The sequence below is a fragment of the Psammomys obesus genome, unplaced genomic scaffold (assembly GCF_907164565.1).
Source record: "Psammomys obesus unplaced genomic scaffold, mPsaObe1.curated_primary_1811, whole genome shotgun sequence".
NCBI classification, from domain to species: domain Eukaryota; kingdom Metazoa; phylum Chordata; class Mammalia; order Rodentia; family Muridae; genus Psammomys; species Psammomys obesus.
In genome coordinates, this window is record NW_026585687.1 from 5927561 (window position 1) to 5943102 (window position 15542).

Genomic DNA, 15542 nt, shown 5'->3' on the forward strand with positions numbered 1-15542 from the left:
GAGCTTAATAGAATGTTGGTATTTTTAATACTCTGGTTATTTCTCCACCTCATTTTTTAAAGTTTTTTTTTCTTTATAAAGATTTTTTTTTATTATGCATACAATGTCTGCCTATATGTTTACCTGCATGCCAGAAGAGGGCACCAGATCTCATTATAGATGGCTGAGAGCCATCATGTGGTTGCTGGGAATTGAACTCAGGATCTCCAAATGAACCAGCTTTCCAGGCCCATTTTTCTACATCTTTAGATAAGACCATTTTACTATAGATTTGCATCACAATTTTACCTTCATATCCAATGATACTTTCTCTGTGAATCAGCTAGCATTCCTTCTATTCAACTCCTTTTCCATTTTGCTACTGTTCAGACTTAGGAAAAAAATTATACAAAACAAAAATTCTATGGGGTAAAGAATATAAGATACATAAACAAAATAAGACCTAAAGAAAGTTTATGTTAGTATGAAAGAACAACTCTACTCTTGTATACCCTGTTCTTGTTATGTAAATGTTTCATTCACTTATTGTTAAGGTGAATCGGGCTACTTTGTCTAGAGGATAGGGTTTCACATGAAAAGAAAACTTATGTACTACTACAATTCTGACAAACCACCTGGGATGCCTTTATAGAGAGAAAACTGGGAGTGACACTCTGACCATTGACAACAGAAAGGATTAAAACAACTTCTACGTGGGATGTTCTGGCAGTATGTTTTCTGTCCTTGTAATGATATCCATTGAACTCTCGAGGATTCTGCCTCTACCTCCAACTCTTAAATCTTACAATCAGAACACTTTTGACAAAGAATCATTGATCTTCATTGAAATTTTAAAAAGCTACTACATGTCAAAGGACACCACTGATCAAACTATAACATAAACACGAATGAGTGTTCACTGCAGATTTGTAACTGATACAATTAAGACGCAATATAGATACTTATGAAAAATAAAATGTGCTTTGACTGAATGGAATATCCTTAAGCTACAAAAAAATGAATGAATTAATGAACATATCTAAATCAACACACTGCATATTCTGAAGTGATTCTTGAGTTTTGTGCTATATTAATTGTATTTCAATGAAAAAAAATAAATGCTTTTCTGAACACTAAGCAAAGATATTAATATTCAACTAAACAAAAGTTTTTGAAATATCACAAACCATAATTATCTTCGTGGAACTTTTTTATTATGATAAATCCAGCAAAACTTTGTGCGTACACATATAATTAAAACTGCCCTCCTGAAATAGACATTCAAATTTCTTCAAAAAATGAAATTAAAATTTTATATTTTTTCCAAGGTACTAATAAAGTTATATTTGGTAATGGCAATTCTAATTCTTACTATTACCTGAAAATAGTTGACCTTCTTTATAAAAGCAACCTAGAGAACTACAGCAAAGTTGTACCAAACTTTTTCTTTTGAAATTTTCCTACTTTGCAAAATTATCACGTATAAGAATAAAATTGAAACTCAAAGATTTAATACATAACTTACACACAGTGAAATTCACAAAATTCCAAGTATACATTTTATATTTTGCACTACTATAATCACAAAATGTATAGAGGTGTCATGTTAGGTATTTTGCAACTAATAACCTGTATGATGATGTTCCAAGATTGAATGATGCTAAAGAAAAGCACTGTTTATAAAATATCTGATAAAAATATTTATCTCTATTAACATTACAACAGGAAGGTACATATTACCAAATTATGATCTTACACAGGGCAGTTTTAGGCAATACTCAGAGACTCCTCTTTTTCTCCATCTTGTTTCAATTCTTTCTTTTCAGCTTCGTTTTCAGCTTCCACCTTGTTTTCATCATTTCCTTCACCAACAAACTCTTTTACTTTTTCTTCTTTCTCCTTTCTATCTTCATCTTTTCCATCATCTTTATTCTTTCCACCTTCCTCATGCTGACCTTCCTTTCCATCTTCCTTTTCTTCTTTGCATTTTCCACTTTCCTTTTCCTCTTTCTGCTCTTTTACTTCTTCCTCTACTTTAACTTTCTCATCTTTCTCTTCTTCCTTTTCCCCATCTTCTTTTTTGCCATTTTCTTTTTCATTGTCTCCTTTCTCTTCATCATGTTTGTCTTCTTTTACATCTTCGATCTCTGCTGCACCTGCTTTCTCTTCTAGGATATCTTCCCCTTTTCCATCTTCCACCTCCTCACCTTTATCTTTGTCTTCTTTTTCATCTTCATGTTTCTCAATATTTTGAATGTTTTCTTCTAGCTCATCATCTTTTTCTTCTGCTGCCACTTCTTTCTTTTCTCCTCCCTCTTCTTCAGTGGCTTCATTCATCTGTTCTTTTACTTCTTCAGCTTCCATTTTAGGAATGGGTACCTAGATATAATGAGGGGAAAAAGTATTAAATTTAGAACTACTTTCTCTCTCTGGTTAAATTAGATTGATTATACCTGTTTCATGTAAAATATGCTTATATTTATTTTGCCAGAATGCAGTTTTCTTACGGAAAACCATAATATAAAGAAAATATTTGAAATAATATACAAGCTTAGTAACTTGATATAAAGCACAAGTAAATGTCTGTAACCATAAATTCAGTAAAGCTTGTCTTTATAATTTTCCATTACAAATATAATGACACAAAATAAATAAATAAAAGATGCTTAGTTATTTATTCTGTGTCATAAATTCTCAGTAAGTAAGACATGTGGAGGTAAATTTAGTCCTTGGGAAAATAATGTTGTTGTTTTCTTTTCTTTTCTTGTGAGACAAAGTTTTGCTACAAAGCCCAGGTTGGCCTTGAATTCACGGTGCTTCTTCAGCTTCCACTTACCAAGCAAATATTTTCTGTGTTGGTTTGAGTAAGAATGGCTGCAATAGGCTTGTATAATTAAATGTTTAGTCATCTAGGAGTGGTACTTGAGAAGGATTTGGAGATGTAACCTTGTTGGAGAAGGTGTGTCCTTGTAGTGGCCACTAGGGGTGGGCTTTGAGGTTTCAGAACCCCAAGCCAGGCCCAGTGTCATTTTCTCTTCCTGTTGCCTGTGAATCCAGATGTAGTACTTTGAGCTACTACTCCAACACCATGTCAGCTTGTGTGCTGCCATACTCCCGCCATGATGATAATAGACTAAACCTCAGAAACTGTAAGCCAGCCCCAATTAAATACTTTCTTTTATACAAGTTACTACGGTCATGATGTCTCTGCACTGCAATAAAGCCCCAAAATACTACAGTAATAGGGTTGTACCACCAAGCACAGGTTACATTTGTGCATTGTGTGTGTATATGTGTGTTTCCATTCTTCCAACGGGCTATGAGGTTGAACAGGCAGGCCTGGAACTCACAGAGAACCACATTCCTTCCAGCACATTTGTGCTTTTTTTTTTGTTTTGTTTTCTTTTTGGTTTTTGAGACAGGGTTTCTCTGTATAGTCTTGGCTGTCTCACTTCATAGACCAGGCTGGACTTGGACTCAAAGTCACAGAGACCCGCCTTTGCCTCCCAGAGTGCTGGGATTACAGACATCCACCACAGCGCTGGGATTCACATTTGTGCTTTTTAAATAACAAAAATTACTTCAAAATCCTGTATGATTACTTAGATTTTATATACATGCACATGTTTGGTTTAATGCCTTACTTTAGGTATTTTACTAGAATACCTGAAAGTGTAGTATACATTAAGTATATGAAGCAAAAGTCATTAAAAACATGATATAAGGCTGGCCATGTAACTTAGTTGATAATGCGTGAATGCATGAAGCTCTGAGCGGGATCAACAGCATGGTATGGGTGGTGGTACAGACCTGTAATCATAGTACTTAGGAGGTAGATGCAAGGGGAAGTTCCAGGTCATGAGTTTGAGGCCATCCTGGGTTACATGAGACCTCGTCTGGGGAAAAAAAAAAGTTCTATGCTAGTTTATTTTACCTTCTACGGAGGAAATAAAAAGTCATTTTCTGGAAAAAGAAGTTACAAATAGTCTATGTGTTAACAAAAGGAATTAAAGGTTGGCCTATATTTAATAAGAGAATTATATTTGTAGTAAGACAGATTTACTGGCATTGTTAAAACACAAGTAATGCTAATCAACTGCTTCTGCTTTCACTTACCTGCAAAGCTCAAATTTTCCATTCATTTTTCTATTTAGATACCATTATACCACAGAACCACTACTCATTTCTATTTATATTTTTGAACTATAGGGCAAGTAAGATTGCTTTCACTTGCATTTCAAGAAAATATATCTGTTAATATTTCAAGTTACCTCAATAATTTTGGTTTCTCCATTTTCAGCGTTTTCCATGTTGCATTCTTCTTTAACATCATCTGGCTTGGTTTCAGGAATCGTTATGGCACCTGCATCTTTGTTTTCTTCCACAACAACATTGGTTGTTTTCATTTTCTTCTCAACAACACAAATATAATAAAAATACAGAATTTAGTTGCTATGTTGATTAAATAGCTAAAGTTACATTAGCAGCTGATAAAATAATTTACGGAAAGCTTTAACACACTACATATAAATCTGACAGAATAAAATTAACATATAACTCTTACAGTGTTCCTTCTAAAGCAGAATTAAAAATGAATTGTTACCATATAAATGAAAGAAATCTTCTTTCTTGCTAAGCGTAATGAGAAATAACAAGTTAGTGTTCACCAGTGCCCACCAAGGTCCAATTCCCAGCATCAGATTAGACTGATAAATTGAATGTCCTCTTACCAAAAGTCATTTTATTGCTGATAGTCTTATCATTAGCAATAGGGTTGTGTTAATTATAAAGTCTCCATTGGTAGTAATTAAGAGAAATGTCATGCTAGAACATCAATTTAGACACATTTAGAGGAGATCAACATAGGATGCAGCTGTTTTAATCTTTGTCTGTAAGCTACACAGTTCCTTGAACTTTTTTTTGTTTTGTTTTACTATAAGGAAGTTCTTTGCTTCAGTTTATACACAGTAAGATCATTTATTTAAGATGCTGGAAAAGTGAAGATGCCTAGATCTTCACTTATGTAGAGTGATCTTGAGAAAATATATAAATCTCTTTTAGATTGTGATTTCATATATAAAAATATAATACCACTCACTGCAGAGGGACATTATTGAGAAATTGAGAAAACTCATACAGATTGTGTTAGAAATTATATACTGTAACATACGTAAAAGCCACTATTCTGTTAAAAATGAAAAACAGATCTGAGAAAGATAATTAATTTTTAAAGTGCATGCTTCTATAATACCCATCATGGTTTACTCCCAACTGTTTACCCATCCTCCCTCTCAGTACAACCTGCAGAAAAACAGTTCATCAGCTAGCAGCTGCATCAATATATAAATTGACTGATTAAGATAAATAAACAATATTTAAGATCTCTTAATAAGAAATATCAAAAAGCATCTTACAAGAATGACCATAGTTTGCTGTGTCTTCAGAAGTCACAAAATGAGACTAGATGATCTCAAAAATTCATTTCTCCCAGAGGAAAGCTCTAACACAGTTTCCACTACCACAAATTATGCAGTCACATTCCCCATATCTGGGAAAATTTCAGGGGTCAGCACATTTGAAGTGCAATGGATAAGCCTCTCCCTGGGAAAACCACCTTTGTGATCATCGTATCTCCCCGGCCATGTAAGTATTCAAATATTCTTGTGGGATTTTTTTTTTTTTTTTTTTTTTTTGCGGTGGAAAGGAAAAAGGATTCATTTTTAGTCTATCATCTAGGGAAGTCAGGACAGGAACTTGGAGGCAAGTCCTGATGAAGAAGCCATGGAGGAATGCTTCTTACTGGCTTCCTCTCATCAAATATTCTTTATAACTTTAATATTTTCTGATTTTTAATTCAACCAATTTTTAGAAAAAAATATGTATAAAGCAGTTAACAGTTAACTTAATATTGATTTTATTGCTCTTTCAGCTTGTCATTAGGTATAACATCCAAGCACAGAAACCTATATAAAATCAGTTGACTCCATTTAAAGCAGCATAAATGAAAGCACTTCCTGAAGTATTAGCAAATATTAGTTACTACTATTATTATAACACCCTGTTGGGTTACTGCAGTTTAAGACTTTTGTTTTCCCAGGAATATTGGTAAATCTCAATGGCATATACATTTAGTATATGGTCTGCCCACCAACATTTTTATTTTACATTTACAATATTCTGGTTATAACTATCAAATAAAATGCTAAGATAAAGCTACCAGTCACAAAACATGTACAAATATTCACCACCCAGTAGATTATTTGTACTGTATGATACATCATATTTCTGTTCAAGCAAGCTATGAAGAAAACAAAAGGATGAGTTGTGTGTTCTTTTACAATTTATTAAGAAAGCATTTTCTTTAACTTAATTTAATTTAATATTTACCCTTGAAGTTGATGCTCTTTTAGGTTTTAACTCTGGTGTAACAGGCACAGGCATCTGCATCAGAAAATGTCATTATATAAGAAAAGCGCAAGAAGTCATATTTGAAGAAACCACTAACAATGAAATACATGAGTATGACTTTAATTAAGCACTAGGAGAAGAACCCTTTTCTTTAATGTGTAAAACGTCTCCCATAAACCTTCCAAATAAGCCCTGTATTAAGCATAATATTATGCAGACTTCTCCAGTTCTAAAAACTCCACTCCAAGATACACTGGCATCATTTTTCAAAGGCCACTTACAGCAGACAGTCGGGCTGATCTTCTCTTTGGCTGAAAGTGGAAAAAAATAGTCAAAAGAATTATGGTTATACAAATCTACAATTATTTTTACTGAGAAAATCTCTAGTGCAACACTGTGTAAATATTGCTATTAAGGAAGTGATTATAAATCTCGTATAACAATAACATCTAAGCCCCTCCACCTTTTATATGCCAAAGGTAGCAAAATCCCATTACAAGCTTCTTTCACTGAACTAAACCTGCAAAGTGGCTATTGCCAAGGAGCACATTTAAAAATGAAAATATACGTTTCTACACACCAACTGATAAAACAGAATTTGAGCCTAAAAAGGTGCTTTCTGGATCTTAAAGCATAACAAGCAAAGTAAGGTCCTAAATTCAAAAATGTCTGTCATTTTTTATTAGTGTACTTTGAAGAAAGCGTTGGCATACACAAACTGGTACTCACTTGGTAAAAATATAACTATCAGCATTTTATTTTTACCTATTTATGTGTCTTTAGTTTCTAAAATGGTTGCATTTTCCCCCAGAGAAACTTAAAAACTAAAGACACTCACCTCCTGACTCGCATCACCTGCAGCCTAAGTAGAGGGAGAAAATACAAAAAAAGAAATAAGGTCATCAATATAAACGTGTAGAGCAGAAAATGTTGCAGATGGATTATAATTACAACTTTAGACACTTGTGACTTTTTTTTCCTGGGTTCCCGCTCCAGCAGCCACGTGTTGTTTTCTAGCTGCTATTCTACATCTGCTCTTTTAGTAACATGAAACGTGCTCCAAGATGCAAGTTCATGCTCAAGACACATTTACAAAGAATCAGTATAACCTCTTTGTATAAATAACGTCTCTTAAAAACAAATCCTTCTCATTTTGATTTCCACCTGCTCTAATGTTAAAGTCAAAACAAGAGTTGGGGCAGGACGAACGAAGGCGGAGCTTCTTGCAATTTCCCTTTCTTGCCTTATGTTTGCTTTGCAAGTGTGTCTACCTGACCAGCTCTACTGATTATGGACTATTTTCTTCCTCAAGTTCTACTTACAAAAACACCACCACCACCATACTTTCAAGGAAGAACGTCTTTGTTCTAATGTCAACGTTTTGTTTGGAGAAGCAGGCAGCGAATTTTAAAACTTCCCGCCACTACCTGCTACAAGGTTGCTGTCAGCTCTGCAAAACAGCGAGATCCACTGCACAAACAGAAAAGAGACCGGGGGGTGGGGGGAGCCTCAGAAAGTGCAGTGGTGATTAAAAACAATTGCTTTCGGTATCCGAGTAGCCCTTTACACTGGGAATTACCAGGCTTTTATTTAAACGCTTCATACAGCTCCTGAGCACCGAGGCATTTCAGCCTGGTTTCTATGTTCTAGGAATACAGAAGGCGGACGGATTCACAAACACATAAAAAAACAATCATAAGGCTTTTACACTAGCACGATGTTTTACGTTTTCACCGAGCAATGAAACAGCATTCCATCATTCCTTTTTAATTGTAAGACACTTGAGGAGAAACACACACACTGAGCTTCAACTTATTTCCTATCTGCGAGGAGACAGGAATTTTGAAGTGAAGGGTTACAGAGGACCTGTAGACCTTGGTAGCTCAGATCAACTCCCCACGTCTAAAGTGTACAACCCCCCCCCCCAAAAAAAAAAGCAGGCAATAGTTTCTCGGACAGGGCACTCTAATCACCTTTCCACCTTTAACTAGAGAGTTCCTAGAGTGCCAAATCTCTCAGATCTAAAGTTTCTAATTAGAGCGGTGAATCTCTCCCTTCTCTAGGACAGTTTGAAGTCTGCGCCGCCTAATGGCACAGGATTACCATTGCATAGCCATCTGGCATGACAAGAAGTGGAGGAGGGAAGAGGGGGAAAAAAGGAAAAAAGAAAACGGAAAGAACAAAGGCAAAAACAAGAGAAAGCCAGGGCTTTCGTTCTTCCAAACGGGACGGTTCACGAGAAAAGCTGGAGGTAGAGAAGGAAGCTGGCGCTGGAAGTGTGGTTGGGAGAAGAGTTCTCCAATAGGGTAAGCGGAGGAAGGGGGGTGGGGTAGGAAGCGACAGCACAGCGCTATGGCTGTTTGTAATTCAGCATGGAGACACCTCTCAAACGATTCTCTCCCTTAAACAAAACAAGCCAAAAGTGAACTACCAGTTGCATATGAGACCTTCCGAAACCAAGCACAGATGGCTCACTACCTTTCCCTCGCCTTCCTTTCAGAACATCACAAAATCAAACTAGAAACCAAATTGCTGTTTCAAAAAGATAGAAATCTCTGCCATAGGAAATATGTATTTCGGCAGCAAATCTCCCGTCTATCTTCCCATTTCACTTACCTTTCTTTTGGGCATTGTTGCAGCTCTCCGCAGGAGATCCTTAGGCAGGAGGGAAAAAAGCCAAGAGCAGTCTCGGCCTGACCGCTCCGCGAGCGACTGAGTTTTCAATGAACTAATTACAGCACGATATGTACTCGCTCCCCCCTCCTCTTAAAAAAAATCTCTCGTTATTGGCAACATTAAACACGCCAAGACGCAACCAAACTACGTGAATGGTTAGCCGAAGTAGGAGCCAGGTTGGAGTGACAGGCTGTCAGGCCAATGAGGGGAGATGGCCGGTTCGGGAGGCGTGGCCCGCGAACTTGCCCGAAGCCTTCGTAGGCAGCCGGCTTTGAGTGCCTCTAGGGTGCCGGAGTCCACGCACTTAGCAGACGTGATCAGCAGGAAGTCCAATTTTCTTGCCTTTTCACCCTTTTATGCTATAATGACAAGCGAAAGCTCGAACACTTGTTTTGTTTGTTTGTTTTTTCTGCGACCTCCACCCACCCCCTTCCTTCTTCGTGCGAGGTGGTGGGCCCTTTTGAGACTGGTTTGAACCAGAAGCTCTGGTCTTTCCCTGTTGTCAAGAGGGTGAAATTGAAGTGGCAGAAGCACCCATTTAGAGATCAGAAAAAGAGTGGGAACGTTTCTGGTCCTGAGAACTTCCCGCCAAAGCTAAACTGTGGTCCTGGCTTAAGAAGTGAGCCAGAACTGCGCGCCTCCCTTAAGTGGAGAGTAGCAATAAATCTGGGACCTGGAAGAACAGGCCGCCTACCTACTAAAAGAGCCGTTACACCAAAGGAAGAAGAATTGAATGGGGCCACGCGGGGAGTCTATAATAGCAGAGACTTTAATATCAGAGGTCTATCCAGAGGAAAAACACTGACTTTAATGAGTTCGTATTTCAGAATTAATTTGCTATCTTCATTACTGAAACTTGAGGTGTCTCCTTAATTTTTTTATTTTATTTTATTTTTACCCACGGAAGTGTTCCCTAAACCTATTCTAGTCTCAGTGTTTTAAGTAGCAGTTTTCTGTTCTGAGAATCTTCCATTTGTCTTCTAGTGTCAAAGTCTGATACCTAAATGTTTGGGGAAAGTAAAGAATAAGATGCCTGGAAATAATTATGATTAAAACAGCATTGAGGGCTACTACTGGAACTAAGCATGCAGATTCCTGCAGCTCTTTTTTGAGATGTGCTTTGCTTGGGTTGTTGAAAGACCTAATTGTATTAAAAAGTGCTTCAACAACAATTTGCACTCCCTAAGCTGAAAGTCTAATCAACAAGAAAAATTAACTTTTTAAACAGTTACTTAAAAATTTAGGCTCTGGCTTGGTGGTGCACCCCTTTAATCCCAACACCTGGGAGGCAGAAGCAGGCAGATCACTGTGAGATTAAAAACCTTCACTATCTACACAGGAAACAAGCCAGAGCTAACTAGTTCATCCCCTGACTCAATTCTTTTTATGTTCATGTAACTGAAAGAAAAACGAGACCATCTATTTAAAAGAATACTAGCCAGGTTTGGTGGTGGCAATGTAGCCGTGAGATACTGAGATTCAAGTCATTGTAAGGTAAATACACATTATGCCACAAACAAACAAACAAAAAATAAAACCAAACATAACTGCTTTATTATCTACACAATGCCAAACCATCAGTTCATTCTAAAATACACTGAGAAAGAGCCTTTCACTTTTAGATTTGCCTCTTTTTCCATAGCCTGAGGAGTTAAACAAACCACTTACCCTAAGACAAACTGAACCTATTCTCCTAACTTCAGGTTGCATTCTTATTCAAGTAGACAAATCAGAAAGGCGAATTTGCATTTGCTTCCTTTGCCTGCAGTTATGTGTCACCTGACCAGGCTCAAGATGTGTCTTTTAGTTACCTTTAAATGAAAGCATTATTGGAAGAACCTAGGTATGTTTCAGTAATTTACTTTTTCTGAGAGAAAATTGTCTTCAGTATAAGAATTGTCTCATAAGGATAAGGGAAAAATGAAGAGAATGTTAGCACTGGAATGTATTCATTCAAAGTTTCTTATTTACCATTATTTTATAGGTTGGATTATTGTTTTTGTAGACTAGCTTATAAAAATGCAAACCCCTCTGGCATGCAAAGTTGCAGTACACAATTTCTCCCCTTAGGGATTTTTGTAGCTCTGTAGGATTGAGAAAACAGATGCATATGTATGTACAAATCAAAGTTGCATTTATTATATGAACTGTGAAGCTTATATTTAATAATACAGTGAGACTGGGCTGGAAAGGCTGTTTTAAAACTGAGGTATTTGAAGACGGCTTTTGTTGAGTAAGTAGAATCTGGCTCTGAATCCTTCTGGAGATTGTTACACTGTAACAAACACAGAGGCAGACAACATGTGTACTTGTTGAGGGAACAGACTGCCCAGTCCCGGTAAATTGAAACAAATGATGTTGGTATAATGTTCATGTAGAATATATATGATTTACCCTTGTTCATTCAAATGCTGATATCTCTACACCTCTATCTGGTTTCAATCTCGACATTGCATTGTGATTTTTATTCTAAGTATCACCTGTCTCCTTGTGTAAGCAAGCCACCATTTATTCTCTGTAATTGCAATAAAACAACCAGCCATTGCTGTGCAAGGGAGAAAATAGGGTCCAAAGGGGAGGAGAAAGAAGGAGTAGGACAGTGGGAGAGCAGAGATTAGCATGAGAGGACTTGGAACCATGAGGAGAGGTGAATTAGACCTAAGATATGACTAAAAGCAAGTATAATGTTGGAAATTCTGAATGGGAGGAAGCTATGTGGGCTTGGAAGTTTAGGATGGAGTAATCACTGCCCAGCATTGTGCTCTAAATTAACTAAATACATCCTAGATTCTGTGTGGTGATTTGGGTATACAGCTGGTTTAGGAAAAACCGCTGGTTAACTAAAAGTTATATCAATAGTAAATATTAATATTCAACAACAAATTGAGTACCAAGGTGTGGCAGAATTTGCAGTAATCTAGCAAGAATTTACATAGAAAGTAAAATTACAGAACAATTTTTTCAGTTCTGTACCTTAAAAACAAAGTAAAGGGTAGTTCCTAAACTAGGAGCTCACAGCTGGATTAGGTAGATCCCCTGCAGAGCAGCAAGGCCTCCAGCAGGCTATAGAAAAACAAAAGTTGATACATAGAAACTCCAGACACCCGAGTTTCTTTAAGTAGAGAAAAAAGTGGCTCTTTAGTAATGAAGCTTTTCAAAGCCAGACTTTGCTAGCCAAGGCAGAAAACAAAATCCCCTTGAGAAGAGGTTCTTGCAAATCTGAGGAGCAAATATTTGTGGACCCATTAACTTCCAAGAGTGAGGAAGGGGGTCAGGATCCAGTGAGGGAGGCAGAAAATATACTTCTCCCTGGAAGACAGACAGAAAAGCCTGAAGCATCTGAACTAGTAAGGTCTGAAAGGGAAGCAGGGTGTAAGAAAGTAAAGTTCTTAGGGAAAGGTTAAAAAAGATAATTTTCTATGTTGATAATTTTCTATGGAGGAAAACACAATGATACAGTGCTTCTGGATACCATTTGAGTTTGTTTCTCCTAGCATATGAATAAGATTTTCAGTGACAATTTCAGTTTTATATATCCTCTTTGGGAAAGATCAGGATAAGACAGACTTAGAGAAAGAAGAGACTGAGAAAATAGATGCTAAATTAAAGGCCATAGAACAGAGGTTGGGGGGATCTTTGAATCAAAATAGAGAGCCTTCAAAGCAATCCAATCTGGTACTTACAATAACACCCAAAGAGGTTGTTCTAGATGAAAAAAGTCTGCAAAGGCTTAAAGACATTGGAAAATGTCAGCCTACTGAGATGCTGGAGAGAGTCTTCAGCTATAGGCCAACTTGGTCAAACTGGAGATTGTGTGTGTATTGTTAAGGTTCAATGACTACATGAAGGCCTATATGCTAAAGTAGAAATGCAGATCCTGTTTAGTGTTGTCTCGGAACAAGGTCATACAGTGGCTGGTTTGCTCCATTTTACAGAGTTTAGAGAACTGAAACACATGAACCATGCCGTAGATTCATATGCTTCCAGTGGGCTTTTGCCTTAAATTCTGGAGAGCATGATCCTAAGGTTACACATTTGTTAGAGATGGTGAATGTTTTGGAGATGCCCTTGCAAATTGGGGCTGATGGTGCTTCACCATGTATATCCATTGGAATTCAACAATATTTTAGACATGACATGAAACCTATTGTAGATATAACTTATAATCCTACAGGTCAAACACTTTTGAAAATATCTAACAATAATTTAGACGGTCATAAAAGAGAAGGGAAATATATCACCCTAAAATAGATTAAATAATGACTTATCAAATTTAAAATATTTAAATGAGGGGGCTGGAGAACTGGCTCAGCACTAAAGAGCACTGTCTGCTCTTCCCGAGGTCCTGAGTTCAATTTCCAGCAACCACATGGTGGCTCACAACCATCTACACTGGGGTCTGATGCCCTCTTCTAGCATGCAGGTGTACATTCAGAAAGAACACTCATACAACCTCATATACATAAAATAAATAAAATCTTTAAAAATGTTTATATGAGATAAGCACACCTGCTAAGACACAATGGAATTTAGAAAGGACTGCTGAATTAGAGGAGCATATAAATCCCAAAGTGGAGAAGAGGGAATGTGTTACACTGGGGAAGAGGTTTTGCATATGTTCATACAGGAGAAGAGAAATTATGGGTTTCATCAAAACTAATAAAAATCAGATATGACAGAGGAAGACCACCTGGAGATCTTGGCCACACAAAAAGAGAGAAATCAAGAAGACTAAACAGAACAGGTAACATAAATTGATGCTCCCTTCACATGGGAACAACTGTAAAACTGACTGAGACATAAAAAATGTCTCTAGCTAGAACTTCAATGATACATGGCCAGTAAATCCTGGACTATAATATCTTCAAAATTTATTATGCCATTCTTTTAATTGGCATAGATAAAATTGATTTACAGTTTAGTTTTATCCTGCACATCTCACATTTATAATTTTAGTACTTTATAGTGCTTGTGAGAAATTATATGTTTGTAGAACAAAAGCACCAGACACTGGAGATGCTGGATCAAACCTGACAGAAATCATCCTTCCAGCATGCTGAGACACTGACACATCTGTTCCAGGATCTTGCATGTTCCAGCATTTTGCTTGTTCCTGCCTCAACTGCTTCAATTGCTGTTTCTCATCAAAACCTGCTCCCAAGAAAGCTTTGAAGAAAGCTACTAATTTCAAGTGGTCCAATATTTTAGACTGTTCCAAATTTTCTAGTAAGCCTGAAATTTCTCAACCTTCAAAGACAGAACCACAAATGTTAATGCCTGCTTATTTAACCATTTCCCCCAATTTCCTTTCGTCCTCCTAACAGGATTTCTATGTGTTCAAAAAGTCAGCTAGAAAAAATCCATGAGAATGATGTCCAATTTCCTTTAAAGGGGGCTGGGTATGTTTTTGGTTGTTTTCTGGGGCTATGACTATTTATTGTCATTGGGAGATGGTTATAAATTATTAATGGTCTTATTCAGAGAGAAAACAAGGTTGGACTCAGGGATTTTTCTCTTTTCCTTTTTCTTTTCTGTGTCTTTCTTAGATAAGGAGAAAAGAGGTTGAAAAGAAAGGGGAATACAGGGATATCTTATAGGAATAATAAAAAAAGTAGATTATTGAATCTAATCAAGGCTTTATTTGTTATTCACAAATAAAGTTATTTTTATTGTTATTTTTATTTTTTATAGGATTTTGTATATTGATGCAAAAATAAGTATTTTAATACATTGGTAAATTTTAGTATATTGATACAAATTCAAGGTTACTTCCAATACTTCTAAGCTGCTATTACAAACTGTTTAGGGTATTAGGTAATATAGGTTAATTGCTAGTTATCAGCTCATAGTCATGTCAGACACTAGTCTAATTTAGCACAGGAGTATACATCCTAGGTTTAACAGATATGATTCTATATACAGGTTGATTTTATAAAGATAGGTAAGTCTTCAAAAATCCCAGAGACGTACAGAATATGGTATTTAAAATGTTTTCATTATTTTAAAGATTCTTTGACAGTGAGACATGTCATCTCCTGCAGCACCCAGTCTATCTCAGAGAAGATGATGAGCATCTAAGAACCTCCAGAAGGAGATGGCTTCAAATGTGGCAAAATCAGGCAAAAAAGAAATGCCCTCTTTTCACGACAGACAGAATTCTGCCAAAAATGGGCAAGCTTAAATGCAGGAAAAGTCGACTGCTGAACTCTGCCAAGATAGGGTAAGCAAGTCCTAAATAATTCCTGCTTCACTTATGTATCTGTCAAATATGCTAAGCCAGAAGGCTGAAGATGATGCTTCAACGTTATTGAGAGTTTCGGGCAACTTGTTCAGGCAGCAAAGTGTCTCTGTCATTTTTTTTTTTTTTTGGAAGCTGCTAACATGCAATTCCTATTTTCTCCAGTAACTAATTTTATTCCTTCTCAAGTCTCTGTTGGGGTTGAAGACCAAATAGATATATTTCCAGAATTAAGCTTAGG

General features: G+C 36.6%; 1 protein-coding gene and 1 non-coding gene across 2 annotated transcripts; both read right to left on the reverse strand.

Moving 5' to 3' along the window:
- Nucleotides 1-1171: 1171 nt before the first annotated feature.
- Hmgn5 (high mobility group nucleosome binding domain 5) lies at nt 1172-9202 on the reverse strand. The gene is made up of 6 exons (XM_055592016.1): nt 9004-9202; nt 7226-7249; nt 6669-6698; nt 6367-6420; nt 4251-4388; nt 1172-2358 (listed from the first exon to the last, which is right to left on the reverse strand). Exons 1-6 carry the CDS (start codon nt 9016-9018, stop codon nt 1747-1749), a joined length of 873 nt encoding a protein of 290 aa, XP_055447991.1. The 5' UTR covers nt 9019-9202; the 3' UTR covers nt 1172-1746.
- LOC129665891 (U1 spliceosomal RNA) lies at nt 5469-5630 on the reverse strand. Its single transcript, XR_008718448.1, has one exon. It is a non-coding gene; the product is annotated as a U1 spliceosomal RNA (small nuclear RNA).
- Nucleotides 9203-15542: the final 6340 nt, after the last annotated feature.

Coding starts and splice junctions, on each gene's coding strand:
- Hmgn5 (XM_055592016.1), bottom strand. Junction 6,421..6,668: donor GATCAGCCCGACTGTCTGCT/GTAAGTGGCCTT, acceptor TTTCTGATGCAG/ATGCCTGTGCCTGTTACACC. Junction 4,389..6,366: donor AAAGAGCATCAACTTCAAGG/GTAAATATTAAA, acceptor GTTGTTGAGAAG/AAAATGAAAACAACCAATGT.